Source organism: Drosophila navojoa, chromosome 2 (assembly GCF_054131105.1).
Source record: "Drosophila navojoa isolate 15081-1374.11 chromosome 2, UAZ_NAV_1.0, whole genome shotgun sequence".
NCBI classification, from domain to species: Eukaryota; Metazoa; Arthropoda; class Insecta; order Diptera; family Drosophilidae; genus Drosophila; species Drosophila navojoa.
This window is the reverse complement of record NC_142890.1, coordinates 14923400-14944730: the sequence shown is the minus strand read 5'-3', so window position 1 is coordinate 14944730 and position 21331 is coordinate 14923400. Positions and strand designations below refer to the sequence as shown.

The 21331-nt window shown below is 40.7% G+C and overlaps 2 protein-coding genes across 7 annotated transcripts in view; one reads left to right on the top strand and one right to left on the bottom strand.

The window, feature by feature from the left end:
- Octbeta3R (Octopamine beta3 receptor) overlaps positions 1–21331 on the top strand; it is a 44509-nt gene that overhangs the window by 7432 nt on the left and 15746 nt on the right. The window lies entirely within an intron of this gene.
- Hug (protein hugin) lies at positions 13340–16649 on the bottom strand. The gene is made up of 3 exons (XM_018098090.3): positions 16394–16649; positions 14241–14505; positions 13340–13863 (listed from the first exon to the last, which is right to left on the bottom strand). Exons 1-3 carry the CDS (start codon positions 16475–16477, stop codon positions 13661–13663), a joined length of 552 nt encoding a protein of 183 aa, XP_017953579.1. The 5' UTR covers positions 16478–16649; the 3' UTR covers positions 13340–13660.

Below are 21331 nucleotides of genomic sequence, written 5' to 3'. Positions count from 1 at the left end.
ATGTTTGCCTAGAGTACGTATAAACGGCAACGCTATAAGCGGATTATACTCTGACTCCAATTCCATTTGCATATACATATATTCTGCGCCCACTCATCATATTTAGACTAACTGCAATCGATAACTTCGCATACATATCTAAGCTAACCATATTGGTGCACGTATATACCCCTATAAGCTCCCATCAATTGGTAAATTTGATTGCAAATGCTTAAGATCTAAATATATATTTCTATATAAGCACAACCATCGCATATGCCACACCCATCAGCTTGATCTGCTTAGCTTGTTTGGGGCATTGCAAATGCCCCTAAACATAAAATATTCATGCTACGCACACACGCACACACACACAGACACACTCATACAGTCACACATCAAACAATTAACACTGTTATTTGAGCTCATTAAATTTTAATGAATCTCATTGGACTAAATGCCATTGATTCAAGAGTTTTGCTAGCATCCAGACGAACTTATTTCTGACAGCCAAACAACATAAACAACGAGCAACATAAACAAAGCAATTAGTCAATTGAATTAGTTTAGTAAACCGAATCAAGTCTTAATTGCTTTGCCAAGTGACTTTAAGTTAAACACCCTCAAATGCTTGCAATGCAATTAGAAAAGGTTTCGCAAAGGATGCCCAATTACACTTGCTGTGCTGCGTTAATTCAAGTCACTTACCACTCGCTGCTAGTCACAGTTATAATTGCTCGAAATGCGTTCAACGAGATATTTCACACTTCCGGTTGCCCGGGACAACAAATTGAGTCTATTCGAGTTCAGCGTAAAACATTTTGCTGCGGAAATTACATATAAGCTCTACAAAATATTATAAAATAAAAACACACACAACAAAGTTGAGCCAACAAAAAAAAAATACAGAAAGGATTTAGTCGAGTTGCGCAAATATATTTTAAAATATATTTTTATTATTTTTGCCTGTCAATATATACAATTTTTAATGGAGAGCCTTCGCTCTCTGCAGGGTAAAATTGAAGCTGGTTTTAATTATACATATGAAATTTCTTATAAATGATATCAAGCTAAACAGGTGTTTAAACGAAATGTTCTACATTGTGGATGGCAGCTAATTTGTTGGTAAATATTTACTTATAATTTGGCCGACAGAGCTTTTGTTCAACATGCTCGCAATAGCACTTTACTTTAATTGAGAAACAACATGTAGCTGCGCAGCCAGGAGGCGTGGCTGCTGTGGCCGCCCCAGCCCGTTCGCTTGTAAGCCAAGAGTTGGATGCGAGCGCACACACTTACGTTAATAGCCATTTGTTGTTACTGCTTACTGCTTACCGGTGTTGCTGCTGCTGCTGCTGTTGGCGCAATTGTTTGCACAAATCGTTAAAACGTTAATCAAACAGTAAAGAGCGCAAATGATGCGCCTGCGGCTGCTGCGGCCGTCACTGCCGGCGCCGCCCGCGCACCTGCTGCTGCTCTAGCTGCGGCAAACAAAGACCACACCTGAGCCAGCCGTTGTTGACGTGTTGTGTTCTCTGCTGGTTACCTAAAGCCGACAAGCAAACACACACACACACACACGCACACACGCACAGTACAGTGCCATCAACAACTGCAATTCTGGAGAGAAATGGCAACAATAGCTGCCGCGCGATTTTCCACATTTCATTTCATCACTCGTTTTACGCGTCTCGTTTCCTTTTTTTTTTCCCTTTCGCCACAGTCCCACAGAGCAAATGGTAGGGCAACAGCAGAAAGTTTTGCTCACGTGTTGGGCAGGGTAAAAATAGCTGGATATTCGGACATGCAAAGTCACTCAATTGATTTTTAGCTCGTTCACAATGGCCAGAGAGAACTAGAACTAGAGCCGGCCTGGCTCGGGCTGGGTTAGACAAACAACCCCAAGCCCAAAAACCCGAGTCAGCCCCCCACCCCACACGTTTGGTAGTGCCTAATGACATTGCCCGACTATAACGAGCCTTAGTATAGCTGGCGACCTTCGATGCGGCCTGGACACACAAATGCACAATGAGACACTTGGCGCACTTGATGGTCGTACTTGAATCGTATCAAGGACACCAATCGTTGCCAGCACACGCATTTTCCAAGTGCAGGGCCGACAGTGTATGTGTGTGTATGTGTGTGTGTGTGTGTGAGTGTGCTCATAAATATAAATCAGCTGTTGTCCATGATTCATTGAGTAAATTGTTGAAGTGCAATACAGTTGCAGGGGGCAGCACACGCGCTTGTTCAGGCATGGCTTCTCCCTACCTCTTTCTCTCTCTCTCTCTCTCTCTCTCTCTCTCGCACACAATTACATCACTTGCTTTCTCTGTCTGGCCTAACTGCTCACGTTGTCCGCTTGGCATGCGTGAAATTTCATTGTTGGCCTGTTCCGAGTAAAAACTTTTCAATTGCACAAATGTCGCCGCTGGCAGCGCTGCCCGCCGACTGACTACCTTGGCAAAGTGCCAGCCATTGTACTCTGCTCGGAAATTTGTTGCACCACCCGGCGACGTCATGCGTTCTGCTCCTCAAATATCCTGAAATACATTTCAAAGAGAAAATACAAAAGTGCAACATGCGAGAATATTAAGGGAAAGTAAATATTTATCAACAGAAAAATAAATAAATAAGTAAATAAATAAATAAAACTAAAAAAGATGTATTTAATAAATATATACATACATATATATGTATATATAAAAAAAAAAAAAGTAATCAATAAATATTTTGATGATCCTAAAAAACAGTTGAAAAAAAAAATACAGCATTCAAGAATATTAGAGTAAAAAAATATTGGAATATTAATAAAATTGTTAAATTAATAAAAACTCAACAAATTTTTATAAAGTATTAAATTAAAAAAATATTAAGGCAACATAAATATTAAAATATTAAATAAATAAAAAACTAAACCAAATTTCACAAATATTTATTATTAAATTAATTAATTAAGATATAATTAAATATGAACAATATATAGAACATATACTTATTTGCAAAAATATTCAGGACAAGTAAATATTAAAATTAAATGTCTGAATAACATTTTTTAAATATATATATATATTTTTTATAGTAATAAAAAATATATATTTATAAAATAAAAAAAAAATATACACTAAAAAGAATTTTATAATGAATATCTAACATTTTCCGTAAATGATAATTCCCCATAATGAATCGTTTCGAGGAGTAGAACACACCATTTGTCCTTCTTCCGCTCCCCCCGGCCCCACGTCAGCTCGAACAGAACATTCGTGTTGCCGCTAAATATAACCGTTGGAAAGGACGACAAAGGCGGCAGCAAGAGTAAGGACATTGCAGCGCACTTGCGAGCCAATTAAAGGTCGTTTCGCTGACCTACATAAATAATGCATAGGCCTTAATCAACGGCATAATGCGTTCGCCAAACGGCCCGGCGGCAGCTGGCGGGCAACAAAGGGCTGAGCGACATTCCTTTGACGATTTACTCGTCATGTTTCAGGACTTCAGCCTCAACAGGCAGATAAATCGAGGCGGCATTAAATTGGACAGCAGTGCTAAAGGTGAAATAAGGCAGAAATGAAATTAGAATACGTGACTCTGGCCGTCCTCCCAGTTGGTTGAACTTGGCGGCTAACGACCCGTCATTAGCTTTGATTCGTTCAAAGGACGGGCCAACACGTGACTTCGACTGGACTTTTGTGGCTCACACTCGTACGCCTCATAATTCTACAAATAATTGCTCAAATCTGACAATATGTACACTTCTTGGCTTGCGCAAATACACAAGTAGAGCACCCGAGGGGCCCCAAGGCCTTGATGTTGCTCTTAACGCTTGGCTGCCTACACTGGAAATAGAGTGGGGGGGAGGGGTGAATGCTCATATGGATATATATGCGTGGGAGTAGATACTCAGCCAACGCATTAATACTTGACCCAACAAATGGCTTTAATGCAGAGTGCTTGAAGGACATTGCGTGAAAACTTTCATGTTTTCATGTCAACTTATCAAAAGAGCCAGCCAGCAAGGACACTCCTCCGTTGTATCTCCTTTACTGTACATTAGTATAAATGCTTTTCCAAGTATTTACACAAGAGCTTGACGACGCTAAACTTGATTACAAAATAGTTACTGCCCTCATAAAAGAGCAACAATAATTGCAATTTTCCGCTCAACGATAGTCGAGCGGCCGTTCTCGGCTCGTCCTTCGGTGCCTTTGTACTGATTATGTAGTTAGGGTCCATTCATCTCAGCAATCCAGGTTCCCTCTATAGCTTCACGTTTAATTATGAACTCTGGTTGCTTGGCAGAGCGCGGACTGCGCTTTTCGGGGCCAGGAATCTAATTGCTTTCATTTTTGACTGGTGCACGGCCATAGTGAACTATTGTGAACTGGTCGCAATCAGGGCGCCTTCTATAGGCAAAAGGCCACGAAAATTCATTAAAAGCAATTAACGCGTCACGCACACGCCTTTAAAGCGCCACATGGCGTATACGCGATTCTCTTAATTATTTTCTCTCGCCTCGCCTCGCCTCGCCTCGGCTTTTATTATTTGCTTTTCGTTTTTGTTGTTTGCTGATTTTGTTTAGCTCTGCTATTCGTGCATCGGCTTAGTGCAGCAGCCATTTGTTGTCGCATTTCTGTTCGGCTTGTTATTTCTTTTAATTAGCGCTTGCGGTTTGCACCAAACTTTTCATAGCATATTTTTTTGCACCGTCCGCTGAGCACGCTGAAAAAGCGTTTTATGCTAATGCCAGCCTCCATTAGTATTCCCGGCACAAATTCAAATATGACTCTATATGAACATTAAATGCGAAAGCCAGCAAAAAAGCAGCGCAAACAGAGAATAAATAACAAAGTGTCTGGCAAGTAAATGGGCGTGTACCGTTTAAATTTGCTGCTCGGCATTTTTGCGGTGCCCTCCAAAATTAAATCGTGTACATACATACATACATAAATATATATATATATATATTTTTTTTTTTTATGTATATTTGTGTGTGAAAAATAAAATAAATTTGGTCTGCGCATGCAAATTTTTGGCGCTGCTTTCAGGGTCGTGTTTCAGCTGTTGTTGTTGTTGTTGGATTCGCTGTTGTTAGCCCCATAAATTGAAGCCGTGCATTGCAAAAGTTTGCAACAACAAATCAATAAAACTGCCATCAAAAGTGCCTGCGGCCCAAACTAACAAAGCGCCGCAAGCATCTGCTATTACAAAACTCAAATGCCGTATTATAGCCGCGAAAGAATTTAACAAAATGTAATTTTTTTATTGGTTATACATAGTATATGCATGCATGTATGTGCATAAGTATAGTACCACATAATGTGTAGTACACATAGTTATAATTAAGTAATTCCGTTTAACTTTAACTTGCTCTATACTCGTTCAGAGGGCGTTAGGGGTATATTTATTATGAAGATTGTTGCTGTATATCAGATAACATATATATATATATATAATTTACAGTTGTCAAAGTGCACTTATTTTATAGCTAGTTCAGTTGAGTTAAGCTTTTAAATTGCCATTTCATTCAGTCTTAGCAGTGTGGTCTGATTTAATATTATCTATCTATATATATATATTATATATCTATTCTATATCAACTCTACACAATCTGTATTCATACTATCGCAATTCTCGATAACAGTTCACATACTCAAACTCTAAGCGAGTATTGGGCAGTCAGTTCGACTCGTTTTGCTCTGCCTTATGCTCACTTCTGGCTTCGAGTTGCGCCCAATTTGTGCAAACAGCTCGGAGGACAGTTCATTTAACTTCAATCGGCGGGCAATTATGCTCAAGTGTTGTTGTCAATTGCTTCGTTAGCGAGAGGCGCTGAATAATTGTGACTCTGAAATTGTCGCATCTTTAAAGCGGCAATTTGCACCGCTTAGCAGCAAACCACAGCTTGCCCTAAACTGTGAAAAGTGGCCAATCAGAGCCTCCCACACACACACACACTCACAGAGAGAGAGGGAGACAGACAGATGTCGCACACAAAAGCAATTAAAACTTGCAAAATGCTCCCACAGCAATCAGCGAATCGCACGTTAATTCGCATCAAATAAGCGTCATAATTGCCATGCATCAGCGCCAACAACAACAAATTAGGGAAAAAAGAAAAACAACAAAAAGAATCGACCAGCGTTGGGCTAATTGGCAGCTGCATAGAATTGAGCATGTGCATGCCATTGAGTGCCCACTGTGGCTGTTTATGATTTTATAAAATTATCGATGCATTTTGCACGCAACCGAATTACGTATACGCCACATCGGCCCGTCAGACTGCACTTGGCACTAAAAATAGAATGGCTCGCTGAAGAGGGGGAGGGTGAACGGTGAACGGTGAACGGTGAACAGCACAAATAAATGTCCATCGGAAGAGTCAACCAAATGGCAGGGCCACTTACTTATAAATAATTCCAGTGCAAACTCATTGTTGATGGACAGCGAATGGCGAAGTTCAATGTTATGGCCGCAGATGTGTGTGTGTGTGTGTGTGCTTGTGCTCATGGGTGTGGGTGTGCGTGTATTTACTTTCCACAAATGCGAGCGCACATGTGGGCGTGTGTGTGTGTGTGTGTGTGTGTGTGTGTGTGTGTGTGTGTGTGTATGTGGGTACGCCATTAGCCCCATCAGCAATAATTCAGTGGCAGAACCCCAGGCAACAATGTGCCATTGTCACGCAGTGTTCGAGCCGCTTTGGCCGTTGCCGCTGGCTTTAAGATATTTTTCGTTGAAAATTTTCATTCATGAAATGTTCATTATTAGCTGTGATTAAATTTGACATTTGACCCGCCCGCTCGCCCTCCACGGCAGTCACGTAACCTGAATATCGAAGAACGTCCAACAGTGAAGAATTGCCTTGGCCCGGGCAGTCTTAAAATATATGCCAATATAATTGACTGTCCGAGCAGGCAGAGACTATAATTAAAGCTCACAGCTGACTTAAACATGTCGAACACCTTAATTAGCAGTCGCTGCTGTAGTTGAAAATTACTTTTTGAATTGAGTTAGCAGCATTTCTAAATAGGATTTACAATTTATGTTCTGGCTCGCAAACAAATTTATTGCTGGCATAGCTGAAACTAAAACTCAACAGAGTTCAGTTTGACTTGAGCTGAGCTAGAGCAACATTCCTGGAATTTATTTTAGCTAAGCAAAGAGATTTTTGCTTTTCTGCTGGAATTTTTCTCTCAATTTTCGTAAGCAGCTCTCATTAAAGAGCTTGTCAGAGCTGCTCGGCTCAAAGACAATGCGCCCTCAAGAAACTAGCTGAGATTACTACGGATTTCTGAAGAACGAGGACACTTGCTGGATTCGCTTTGCCTTATTTGATGAGAAATCAAGTGGTGCCAGTTCCCGAGTGGCTTCTGAGTTTGTTTTGAAATCCCAAAAATATAAAAATAATAAAATCAACTATTGAGGCAAAAATGTGGGACTAGGGCGTGCCATGAATTTTAATGCAAGACAATACATATTTCTATGGAAAACTTTCTTAAGTTGCTTTAAACTGCGTAATTTTTTGGTTTTTTTAATTTATTTATCAGGTTTTCACAAACAAAAATAATATATAAATAAATAAACAATAATAATTATAATTATCATTAAACAATATAAACAATAATTATCATTACACAATTTAAACAATGAATATATAAATTCATAATAAAATAATATAAATAAATGAAAAATAAATAAACAAATTATAATATTAATTAAAATAATTGAATAAAAAATAAATAAGTAAAATTCAAAATGAAAATGATTAAAAATATAAAAAATAACAATAAAATATATGTATATATATTTTTTAATAGAAATAAACAAAAACTAAGAAATAAATAAATTTCTTCTAATATAATAAAAAAAGAATAAATAAATAACTTAAAATTAAACAAATAACATAATTAAATAAAAAATAAAAATTCAAAATTATAATGATTAAAAATATAAAACAAAAATAAACAGATATTTTTTTTAAAGAAATAACCAAAAACTAAATAAATAATTGAATTTCCTCTAATAAAATAATAAAAGAATAAATAAAAAAGCTTCTGCATTAAAAAATATAATGAAAACATCTTCAAAGGATTTTAATGCAAATGCTATTTATGCCCTAATGTCTAATAAATGATTATATATTTTTAAAAGCGTTAATCTAGCACCTCTTTATATTCGACTATTAGATCGCTACGACTCATGCTGACGTAATTAGAGTACACCCACTTTAGCGCAGTGATATATAAATTAGCTTGGTTAAAATATCAAAGCCCTCTCTTGTTTTTCCCGGAGTAATCTATCAAGTCCTTACAGATGTAATGCATGGTAAATAGTTTGGTATTTGTGTGTAGCATGGTGCTGCTTACATCATCTGGCTGTTTGCGTGCGAGTTTATTTAATTGTTTCATTACCAGCCAGCTCTTAACGTGTTTAGCATGCAATGTTAATGCCTTTTGGGCGCAACTCTCGGGAGAGCGGCGCACGATACTGACTGATACAATTAATGGTCTTTGGGGTCGTCACAACGAATGATTTGATTTACAAGCGCTTTATTACACACATCGCACACAGCGCAGCGACGTCAAACTGATTTCTGCAGAGGCAGCAGTTGGCCAATGAAATCGAATAAATATTTATTTATAAGCCCAATTGTTGGCTTCGGCCGGCTGACGGCCCCACTGCTGTCACTCACACTGCTGACAGGGCAAGGGCATGCCGGAATAGTTGCCAGAGCAGCAGCAGTGCCGTAATTGAAAACGATTTCCTTGAGAGAACTTCAAGGGCAGCCAGCTATAGCTGAATGTCTGACTCTCTGACTCTCTTACACCCTGGCTGGCTGTCTGGCTGTCTGGCTGGCATCCCGACTGAACTGGCGCCAACTTATTGATATCCATTGGCATTGAATCCGCACTCTGTCTGTGGTTGCACAAGGCTCATCTGATTGCTGGCACAGCGCTAGTTTAGGTGCTGCATGTGATTTGCTTATTTGCCCAGGCCGCAAACTGTTTGCCCTAATTGGCACAAATTAAACAAAGTCCTGTCTGGCCCCCTCGATGATTGATGGCCGAGCCGAAAGAGACTGTCACGCACCTTAATGTGCAGCCTCTGATTTCGCCCATTTACGGCGCACAGCCAAAATCTGCAGAGTCATTGGCTGTGGTGCAAAGTGTTGCATGCTCTGGTGCCATGCTGACGCAATGCCGTGCCATGTCGCTGACAACTACAGCAACGTCGAGGACAAGAGCTGCCGGCATTGCTGCTGCTGCTGCTGCTGCTGCTGCTGCTGCTGCTGCTGCTGCTGCTGCTGCTGCTGCTGCTGCTGCTGCTGCTGCTGCTGCTGCTCTGCTGCTCTGCTGCTGCCAATGTCAAAGCCATGGCTATTGTGCGCATTGGCCAAAATTCGAATTTCGATCGGTTTAGCCCGCCTCTGCAACAGCCGGAAGTGCAACTAACGGGGCCAACAGCAGCAATTGTGTTTTCAATGTGTGTATGTGTGTGTGTGTGCGTTATACAAGTGCTGAATTTGCAATTTCAAAACCAGCCAGGCCACACACTGCAATCGCACAGCCATGGGAAGCCACTTGTGCATAGAGCCCAAAAGAGTTTGTTAAAGTTTCATAAAGCTAAGCGCCAAAGGCCTCTTACTCTCACTCTCCCTCTCTCTCCCTCTCTCTCTGCCAGCTATTGTTGACTGTTTCATCAGTTGCACTTGCCGAAATCTTTGACAGCAGCTAAACTCTTGTTATTCCCGGCAAGCCAAACAGACTCTGGTGAAGAATGGCTTGCCAACTGGAGTAAATCAATATGGGCTGAAGGCAGCGATAACCACAAGTGCTTGATAATTCCACCTTTTACATCTTTCATCATGCAACTCTAAAGTTACCTCCTAAAGGAACTGACTGTAGGTGCTCCAGCCATACCAAATTTAACCAAATTTATTTATAGCCCACATGCGTGTGGTTTACCTCCACTTCAGTAACAACTTTTTTAATTAATTATAATTGAATTAAATAAAATTCCCTCGAATTTAAAATGATTTATTGCAGATGAAAGCATTTTCGCAACTATTTTTCGCTTGCCAGCTCAACACATTCGCTTGGCTTCAGCTCGACATGAAATGGTTTTCAAACCAGCAAAGGAGACCGTAGAAAATCTTGTTTAGAACAATTAATTGTTGTGCTTATGGCCTTAGGGCACTTTACGATTATAACGGATTTGCTTGAATGCGCTGTGCCTTGAGTGTGCTAATAGTAAATAAGCCAAATTATTTATGAGTATCTGGCGCATGCCAGGCTTAGCTGTGTGGCTGTAAATAAAACGGACTTGGCTTTGATTTGTGTCTGGCCAAGGGGAACTCAAACGGAGCACACATCTCGCCTAATCGCCTGACATGGATCTGCAGCAGGGCCGGCAATTACATGCTGATGCGAGATACCGATAAGCTCCTTCACGCCGACAGTCATCAAACTGGCCGCAAAAGGTGTGGCCAATGAAATAAATAAGCCACGTTTACGCATGTGGCCAATTGGCCAGCTCTTTGCATGGCTGAAATTTGATTAAGTGAGTGCCAAGCCACTGGCTGGCTGGCGGGCCTCGGCCAAATGTGGCCATCAATTTAAATCAGCTGCTTAAATACAATAAATAAGGGTCGAAGCTGGAGCCGGAGCTGGAGCTGGAGCCGGGCTGTCTTATATTAGCCAGGCATTTTTAACAATTCACCGTAATGGCTGGCATTCATTTTGGCAAGGTGCATGCTAACTGGATATCTGCCTCGGGCACTTTGGCTGTCTCCTCTGCTCTGGCTGCTGGCTTGCGTCATTTAATCAGGCAAAGTGATTTCACACACACACACACACAGAGAGACAGAGACACTCGTATATGTATATTTGCAAAACTTATCATGTTACAGCTGTATGCCTATGCGAATGAGTGAGAGTGTGTGCGTGTGTGTGTGCGTTTTGTGTGTGTGTGAGAGACCACACGTAGCAGACAGGAAGCCGGCACAGTAGCAGCTGATGTTTGGGGCCTGCTTAACCTTACGCAACAATCCAGTTGTAAATTTACGGCCCTCATGCAAAGTTCCTGCCAGAGTGTGTGTCTCTCGCTCTCTCTCTCTCTCTCTTTCTCTCGCTCCCAGTAGGCAGTCCCAAGTTTATTACCATTTTGCAGTTGTAATGCTTCAATATCTCGGGCGAGCGTACGTGTGTGTTTGGTTTTTGGCATGTTTCTGTGCGAATAGCGTGCCCATTAGCGCCATTTTAGAAGCAATTCAACAAAATATACGTTAATCTATATATATGTATATACAAATACTATTAGGTGCTCTCATTTATCGAGGAGCGACAACTACTACGTGACGTCTGCGCCATTTGTCATAAATTTGTCTTGGACAGAGTGGATATAATTTGAGCCGTTGTTGGCCTTTAATGCCCGCATTTCGGGCCAAATGGCCGCCCATAATTGAGCCAGACATCAACTTGCAATGGCTTTGCCTTTAACTGATTGTAACTTGAAGGCTTGGCATCCGACTAATTGGCACGTGCGGAGCCATCTCTAGTTCCTCTAGTTCCTCTAGTCCCTCAAGTCTCAAGCTCAGGCCAAGTTTTACATTCGCCCATTTAAATGCGCAACTCAAGCAGCTGCCCCTGCCTTTGCCCCTGCCCCTGCCCCTGCCCCTGGCCGCGCACCAGCAGGTGAGTCTGTCCCGCCTCCACGCCTCCACACCTCCCACCAGCACATCCGATGCACTGTCAAGTCGAGCTACTAAATTCGCTGTGCAGTCATACTTAGTCGACTGTGCAGGTACTTGAGCTACACTTTTCTTGGGCATCATTATGTTATATAACGGCGCACTATGCATATATGTGTATGTGTGGGCCAAAATCGATATATTCATTCAGCAGCTTGCAGCTTAACATAATCAGTTTGTCATTTAATTGGGCATAGGCCAACGATTTTTTTTTCTTATCTACTATTTATTACGAGCTGAATCTGTGTTAAGCACAATTTTAATTTAAGCTCATAATGAGATTAATTTAATAATTAAGCAATTAGTGAATTCAATTATATTACAAGCGTGTATACCCATTCCCTCTGACAAAAATTTCTATAATTAGAGGTTTTCAAGTGCCTTACCTCTCATATACTTTCCCCGATTGCATGAGCTGTGTTTCAATATTAATTTAAGCCTCTTAAATTCTATTTATAGTGTATAATATATATAGAGTATTTTTTATCAGTATGCATTATTAATGAATGCATAAAATTCTCTTTGCCAGCAATCATTTAGTATTCCAATTGTGAATATACACGGCTGTCAGTCGTATATGGGCAGCCTTTTGGCGTTGCCAGATGGGTGCGTTCAATATGGACAGCCCTGTACTGACAGGAGTAATAATCATAACAGAACATTTAACAGCACTTTATGTTACTCCATTTTCGCACTAATTGAGTGAATTTCCTCTATTTCCGGCAATGATATATACAATAAATATTTTCTATAATTATCTGTGAGAGGATTATTAAGCTGGCAATCAAATATTTTTGCAATTTTTCATGAATCCTCTTATGCAGGCCAAATGAAGCGAAATAATTACCAAGAATTGACATGATTGATAGAGGACCTGCCCAATAATTCGAAGGAAACATGAGCATGATGGGTTTCAAAGCTAAAATCAAAATAAAAATTCTTATAAATTTAATATAATTTTCCTTGGTATTTCTATTCTTCAATCTACCGAAATAAAATGAATAATTAAGTATTTTTTAGTTTTTGTTCCCTTTTTTTTTTACTAATATGTATATCTCATATGTAATTAAATCAACTTGCATACCAATTAGCTGCTTTAATGTGAATGCAATTAATAATAATGATAATCAGAGCTGGCAAATTTATATGTATTTATACAGTGTATGCAAACACGTACAATCTGCACACAACTTGTGTGTGTGTGTGTATGTGTGTGTGTGCTTGATCAGGCTGAAATAAAGCCACCAGCTTTTGGTTAACGAAAAAGCACGAATTATGGAAACGTCATAAGCCCCCACATGACTGGCTGTATGGCTGGATGGTTGGATGGTTCGATGCTGGGCGTTGCAGATGTCGCCGCAGCAGCTGTTGCCCCATTTCTCACTTCGTATAATGAATTTTTCATTAATTTACTTTTGCCAAACCGAAAATAAAACACATATAACGAAAATTCTCGAAAATTCACAGTTTGAGGTCAATTATTGACAGCTCTACCTCTCTCGCTCACTCTCTAACGCTCTCTGTCTCTTTCACTCGGTGCTGCTCACAGCTTTTACTTCAGTTTTTTTTTTTGAATTTTTGATGTTCGATGCGAGAGATGAAGCAACACAGATATCAGGTTTTCTATGGTCTGCACTTTATTTTAACACATAGTTGTGGCGAATACGAATTTCTCTCAACATCTCTGGGCCTAGCTATACAAATACAAATATACATATACATACACATATATATCTACATATATATATATGTGTGTATGTGTGAGGATATAGAGAGTGTTGTAGGAGTAAGTAGATTATTTGCTTTAGCGTTTTCGGGGACGTTGTGTGAGTAGTTTAATTTGAGCTGGCTGAGCGCCAATGGCTGGCCTCAACCTTGTCCGTGGCTTCGTCCTTGCCGTTCGTCCACTGTTGCTGCTGCTGCTGCTGCCATGGCCTAATCCCCGCCGCTGCCGCACACTTGAGCACGTTTGCCCAGGCGCGGCTTGAACGGCACCGATTTCTTCATCATGCGCGACACAAACTGCCCGCCAGACGCCTCCTCGTTGCCCCCGCGGCTGTCCAGCAGCTGCTGAAAGTCAATGCTGCGTCCCAGGCGTGGCGTGCGCGGGCGATAAGCTGGCTCGCTGTTGCTCTGCACTGCAGGACCAAAGAGACCAAGCGAGAGAATTAATAAATAATAGTACATGTTACACTAACACACACACACACACACATAATATCGTGATAATTCTCGTATGAGCTGCAGTTTCAGTTTCAATAAAAATTTGAAAAAACTCTTATATAAGCATAATATTGAATGAATAAAAATAATAAGAATTTCAGTTAAATTTCAGTCAGATAGCATGCGAATGTTTTTGCCATTAAGCCTTTGAGTCGCATGTGAAATTCTTGTAGAAGAAATCAATTTTCTCGAGCGAGTACGCGTAATGCCTAGCTGAGCATGCTTGAGATGCGCTCATAGCCGCTTGTCATAAGGCCGCATTACTCATACGCCGCGTGCGCCCGTTACTTACACTGGCGAAGTTTTTGCAGCAGCAGGTAGTACGCCAACGGCGGCATGCTATCCAGGTCGAATTCCTGCGCCTGGCCCTGCGAGGCTGTCACAGCGGCGCCGCCCTTCTGCACCAGGCCGTTCTCCTCCAGGTCGTCAATGATGTCGTTTAGCTCTTTGTATTCGCCCATTGCGCGCTTGTGGCGTGCTTCCGCCGCGGCCGCGCCGCCGTCAGAGCCAACGTTGATGCCGCTGATGCGATTTGGCAAATCCAGTTTGTTTGTGCCCTGCGCAAATGAAGTGCCACAAAGCGGCACGAGAGCCGCAACGCCGAAAAGAAAACAACAAAAATATTTGAAATATTTGATTCGAGGCCCAGGCGCCTGTGGCAACGGCAGCAGCAAGGCTTTCAATATCGTCCCTCTCTCTCTCACACTCCCTCTCTCTCTCTCTCTCTCTCGCTCTGTGAAACTGTCGACACGTGTTAAGTTATTTTTATGCCGCCTATTTATGCGCATACGTGAGCTGCACACACACAACGCACTCAAAGTCTCAACGGGTGTGCCTAAGTGTGCGTGTGTGCGTGTGTGTGCGTGAGTGGGTATTATGTGTGAGTCGAGCACTTTATTGTTTCAATTTACAGCATGACAGGCAGCGGCGCGCTGCGCTTGATTAGACAGCTCAATGTGAATTGAAATGCCAACACCTTAAATCGGCTTGTAAATCGCATCTTGGCCATAAACGCAAACACAATAAGATGTATTACCCACCAGCTGATGCTGCCCGGAACATAAACTAAACTGGAATTGAATTTAGTCAACAGCTAAATATTTTGGCAATCCTTAGACAGCCAAGTCGACTGAAATAATATATGATATGCAAGCATACCTTCAAATGTTTCTATACAAATGGTTATTGGTGTTTCAATGTGCACAAAATTAGAGGTATTTCAGCTAAATGCAAAGCACACAGACAACCTTCCACAGATGTGTTAGTACTACTGCACTAACTAAAATTATCGGAGTATTGTTGACCGCAGACGACAGACAACTGAAGAAGACTTGGCAGACAAGCAATCGCCAGAGTAATCGATCCTTGACTTAATGAAAGTTTATTATTTTTTCTCAGCTCTCATCTCAATATAGAAGTAATATCTCATCTCGACCAATAAGCAAGTCTAGCTGTTCTATACGAAAGTCGAAAGTTGTTGAGCTCCAACTTGAGGCGTCTTTTGCTGCTGAATCAACTACTCAAACCCAATCACCTTATTTTACTTTAAGTGATTTATTGCTCGACTTTTTCACTGCTCAACTGCAGTGAGCGTAGCTAGGGCGAGAGAGTGAGGGCTGGTACAGCGCAGCAACGCTTCCGCTCCTACAAATTGACTCTTTAGGATATACACCACACTCTGATAATTTGTTATGGTTATTAAAATCGGAGCTCATTCAGTTTTCTTTTGATAGTCCCTGAAGTGAGTTTACTGTAAATTTAATGATCTGTTAATATGAAATGAATACATATATACATATTCTACTTTATAACTCTATGATAGTAGTAAAAATCACGACACTCATGAGTCTTAGCTAAATTATTACCCAATAAGCAAAAATTTTAATGCCATAACTTTATATCACATAAATTTTCCAACTTATTTCCAAGAATCAATCACGAATTTACATATACTTAAATGAATTCATATATATTTGAGAATTTTGGCAAATAGTTTGATCGAATCATGCAATCTATAACTACTTTATGAAATCATTGAAATTGATGTCAGAAAGTTTGAAATATAATTACGCTTGAAATTGATTGCCAATTATGAGATATTAATTAATGGCAATAGCTCGACTCGACTCAAACGGCATTGACATTGCCGCGGCGCACAATTAGCGATGCGGAAATTCGGCACTGACAGGTGGGGAAATTGGCTGAAGAAGCAACTGCATAACTAGCCGAAATTCAGCCACAGAAACGCATTCGACCACAGAGAAAGAGAGGGAGAGAGAGAGAGGGAGAGAGATAGATTGAATGTTTCTTTTGCATTGAGTTTGGATGCTTGGGGCGAGTCTATTTTCGCTTTGTTTGCGTGTTTCGGCGGCAAATAAAACTTATCAAGTGGTGCTTGTCGAGCTTCGGTGGTTCAGCCTTTTGGCGAGCCCGCTGCACACTCACCTGCACGGCCTTCGCTTGGCTGGAGTAGGCCAGGTAACAGGATACTGCGATTAGCAGCAATGTGCAATTACTTAGTCTGAACATGGCTGGAGCGTTGCGGACTGCTCGAGGGGGGGTCACAGACTGCTTCCTTATTATGAGCGCCACAAGGGACACACGATGTGGCACTTGGACAACTAGTTGCTGGACTGGAGCTAGAGTCGAATGCGCGACGCGTTACGGCTGCCGGTTCACTGATGCGTTCAGCAAGAAGCTCTGGAATTTTTATAGCCAATCGCCAGAGGGCTGAATGACAGCCGTTAAATGATTTGTTATGCACCCCTAGTGCCAAAGCTCACACTCGTTAGCCACTGCCCGCTGCTTGGCCGTAAACAAGCTGGACGCCCAAAGCCTAAACGGAAGTGCCAACAATTTGTGCCGCACAATCGCACAGCAGCAGCCAGCCAAACCCACAGTGGCCAAAATCTTCGTTCCTCGGCTCAGTCAGCTCTGGCTGTAACAAATGGCACAAAAGGCTGTAGGTTATATGTGTGGGACAGGTTAAATCGCCCATCGCCCAAGTCCTGTGACAGCTTATTGTTTACCTAATTGAAAGAGTTAACACACGGACAGAAGACCACGCCTCCAAATTGAAATTTAACTAAGAGTTGCTTTTAGCTCGACTTCCATTGTTCAATTTGTTGCTTCGCTTTTTATTTGGATTTGGATTGTGATAAATGTAGCGTGGACTAAGCTATTAGCCTAAGGATTTGCCAGTAATGAAAGAGGTTCAAGTTTAATCAAATAAGTATATAATTGTGACAAACAAGGGCTAAGCAAAAATGGATTGTGAAGAGTTTCAAGGCATTGTTAAAGACACAAAGTTCTGTTTCTGAATATCATATAAAATTTATGAATTCCACATGAATTACTCAATTTCAGTTAGCCATTTAGCTTAATAAGTAAATCTGTTAAATAAATTATGAAATCTTCTTTTCGAATTATTATCAAGAGCTATAAAATTCCTTAAATAATTATTCAGCTGATTTATGATTAAAAAATTGAATAAAAAAATTATTTAAAAATTTTATAAAGAGTCATACAATTTTTAAAAATGAATTGAGCTTGATTTAGCATTAGTTTGAATCTAAGAAGTTCTTTACGAATTATTATTAAGAGCTATAAAATTCTTATAAATGTATTTAACATAATTTACTATTAATTAGGAGTTTTTATTTAAGAATTATCAACAATAGCTATCCTGATATAATTATCAAGAGATGTGAGAATTATCTATCAAATTGTTGTATATAAATCGCCATTTAAAGACTATATATTCTATATATCTACACACATTATATACATTTACCATATCTAGATACAATCTGAACTGAGATTTCTATTTAAGCTTAAATATTAATTAGACATATATACAAAGGTATATTTATTTGAACCTAGATAAAACACTGATTGCTCTAGATAAATAGATAAATAAAACATTCCGTCTGCTGGAGTATTTATTTTGAAGCCAGTTAGAGCTTTCCGTAGCACTGTGCACTGTCCACAGCTGGTGGCAGAATCTGTTCTATGCAAATGAAAGTACGTGAAAATCAACAGCTTCCCGCAGCAGCAGCAATAAAAAAGTAACAAAAAAAGGGAAAACAACGTTAGCAACAATCACAATGACAATGCCAATCGATCAATCTTATTTAAACGCTGACAGTTGTCGTCACATTGAGTCTAAGCAGGGGATTGGCGCTTGTTTGTCGCCGCCATTTGGCTGGAAAGGATTGGAGTGGTGCCTGGCAGGAGGACTTATTGCTGAGCCGCATTAACTTTAATTTGTTGAGCAAACAACAACAACAACAACAACTGTGCACCTGGCCAAATGCCAGCTTATGCCCCGCCTGCTCCACTGTCAGCTGTCAGCTGCCAATCTCAATGGCATGCAAATTATTTATGCCAATCGAGATGCCGGCACACCGATGAACCGAAAAACTGGACATTAAGCGATATCTCGCCAACAGCATAAAAGTCGCGAATTTCCTCCATCAATCCATCAATTAGGGCTGCGCATGAGATAGCATTTTGAAGACACTATTTTCTTGCACTCCCCACTTTGACGTGATCTTGATTGATGGCACTATGCGCAGATTTTTAGCTGCTGTCTAAGATGAGTTACCTGATTTTTATAGCTTTATGCTTAACATAGCAACAGTAATGATATTGTTGCTTTAGTATATCTTTATGATAAATCAGTGAGTTTCCTTTGGTTTTCTCTGACCCCGACTCTTGCTCGAAATATATTCACAGATTTTTATTAAAGTATTCTCAATTCTCAATTAAATTATTCATAGACCTTAATGAGTATTCTTTTCTTGTATTTGCTGAAGTATTTATTGCCGACACTCTATGATTTCATCGAACGACTTAACAGCTCTACTGCTGCTAGTCAAATTTAAATTCATTTTATATTAAGCTCTAAGAGATTTCCACAACAAATATATGAAAAGAGTGTCTAATGGACCCATTTAAAATACACACAATGTATGTAGCTTGCAAACCACATTTGACCATTTGATTCTATGCACTCTGCATGCGAAGTCAACCAAAAAATCATATTCAGTCGCCCTCGCTCTGAGCAAACAATTTTCATTCTTTACGTTTTTCTTTTCTGCTGAGCGCCTTCAGTTCAGCTACTCGTCTGACGCTCATCGTCTTGGAAGCGATGCGATTGACGTTCACACAATGCGACTCAGTAGGTGAGCAAATGCGTAAGTCAAAGACTCAATGCAAACGGTCTTCGTATTCACATGCACAACTCAACCTCGAAACGGTGAGGAAGAAGCGAGAGTGGATAAATACAGAGAGAAGAAGAAAGCTTCTGTTAGATCGTGAACGAACTCGTTAAGGATCCGATGCAATCGGATGGTCTCTGAGTTTTTTCTCCGAGAAATGGCCGATAGCTATGGGCGGGCTATGAAAGAATAAAAGAAAATCAGATAAGTGAGTCAATATATCAACATCAAACCAACTTCATAAGTCTATCGTATATCGTAATACTATCGATAGGGCTATCGATGGCCTTAACAACTCTAATACATGTATTTTCCCTCATGCCCTTCCCATTTACTCATCCCCTCACTGTTAACCAAAGCACAGCTCACCAAACTTGTACCTTTGTTTAGTTCCATATTCTTCCATACCTTCCGCTATTTTAGAATTAGAACTAAATCACATTGGTTTCAGTTTGAAGTTGTCGGGGACACTCTCATTTGCTTCCCTCTACACCAACTCACGTCCGCCAAAAACTTCATCTATTTCGGACTCTGGACTCTATTCATTTCTAATTTAAGCGAAACTAAATTATTCGACATGTTTTCTGTACATCAAATTGATGTTTGTTCAAAAGGCTGTAATTTGTAGCAAGGCAATTACAAAATAAATCCCTTCTTTTTTTTTTTTTTTTTGACCCAAATGCAATCAAACATGACACGAACTAAACCAGCAATAGTGGTCCTTCGTCCTTGTCCTTTGCCTGTGACATGTGTATATTTAGTAACTCAATAAAATACCCAGCCCGTGACGTCCGTTGGCCGCTCTTATTTATTGATGCAGCGCTGTAAATTGTCTGTACGATTTTCATTAAACATAAAATAAACAACGTAGACTTGTACGGCAGAACTAGTTCGATAGCTAATTAAATGCTGCCGTCCTAGTCCTTGACACAACTTGCAGTAGTTGTGGATAAATGCATTGTCAACATCCACTCAATATAATAAGAATTTAGTTGAAATACTTTGCAGTTTCTTCTTCAATCTGGAGATTGATCAGTTGTCGCCGCAGACAGTGCTCCGGGTTGAGCTCAGAGCTCACATTGAATTCCCAGAATTGGCCGTGGTGAAAGTTGCTACAATATTTACAATTAGTATTTGCCCTATGACTTGCTCTCGGGCGGTTTATCAATTTGTGTTTGCGAAACAGCAGCAGTTAAGCCTCTTATGTGGGGCCGGGGCGGACAGAGTTTAGTAGGTCCCAGATGGCCACACGAACTGCAAAGCTCTTCGTGGAGTCGACTGCTTGCTCAATGGCTGCTACGGGCACGGACTTAATTGAATTAGTAGTGTCCTTTGCGCGTCACTTTGAAGTTTGCACTTTGCATCCGCCTACGGCGTGGGCTTGGGACTGACCCGTGCGCGACGCTTGTTGACCAACGCGTCGAGTGAAGGACCCAACCGGCCGGCCGGAGCTTGTTGACGTTTGCGCTTAAGCGTAAACTCGACGGCCGGAAGAGGAGCGGCTTTATTGAATTTCCGGCAGCACAACGCACTTACAACGTCAGCCGTTCGAGGGCATTAATTATGCCACAACGACAAGAGGAATTGTGAGCGAAAGGATATTAAAAGCGGGCCACTAAGTCCAGCCCTTCAGCTGCAAACTTTAACCCGCTTTATATATGTCCTGCGCTTTGGCTTGAGTGCTGACTGATCTGTTATCGTCGCGAAATCCGTACATTAAGTTATTTAGCTGACAATCCTGGCAATCCTGGCATTCTGGCTATCTGGCTGTATGGCTCCCAGCCTGAGTGGGTTCACTAAGCACAACGAACAAGTCAATTTAAGCTGCTGACTGAAGGACGAGCAAGGATAATCGCACTGTAAAACACTTTACTTTGTACTGTATGTATGTGTGTGTGTGTGTGTGTGTGTGTGTGTGTGTGTGCGTCTCATCTGTTCCGACTCCAACATGTCCATAAAAGGCATCGAAATTGAAAAGCCTGAAGGACAGCAAAAACTCACTTCCTCTTTCTGACAAGCTGACTAAAACTTATAGCCAACAATTTATGTTGCATTTGAGCTTTAATATCTCAAAGTAATAACAGTGGATAATAGAGATAGTTGATGCAGAAAGAACGGGAATGGGAGAGAGAGGGATGGGAGAGATAGAGACGGGCAGCAA

Excerpts from the sequence above, each read along its gene's own strand:
- Hug (XM_018098090.3), bottom strand. The coding sequence starts at position 16,477 with ATGTTCAGACTAAGTAATTGCACATTGCTGCTAATCGCAGTATCCTGT. Across the intron at positions 14,506-16,393 it reads GCCAAGCGAAGGCCGTGCAG|GGCACAAACAAACTGGATTT; the intron begins GTGAGTGTGCAG and ends TCATTTGCGCAG. Across the intron at positions 13,864-14,240 it reads GCTGCAAAAACTTCGCCAGT|TGCAGAGCAACAGCGAGCCA; the intron begins GTAAGTAACGGG and ends TTGGTCCTGCAG.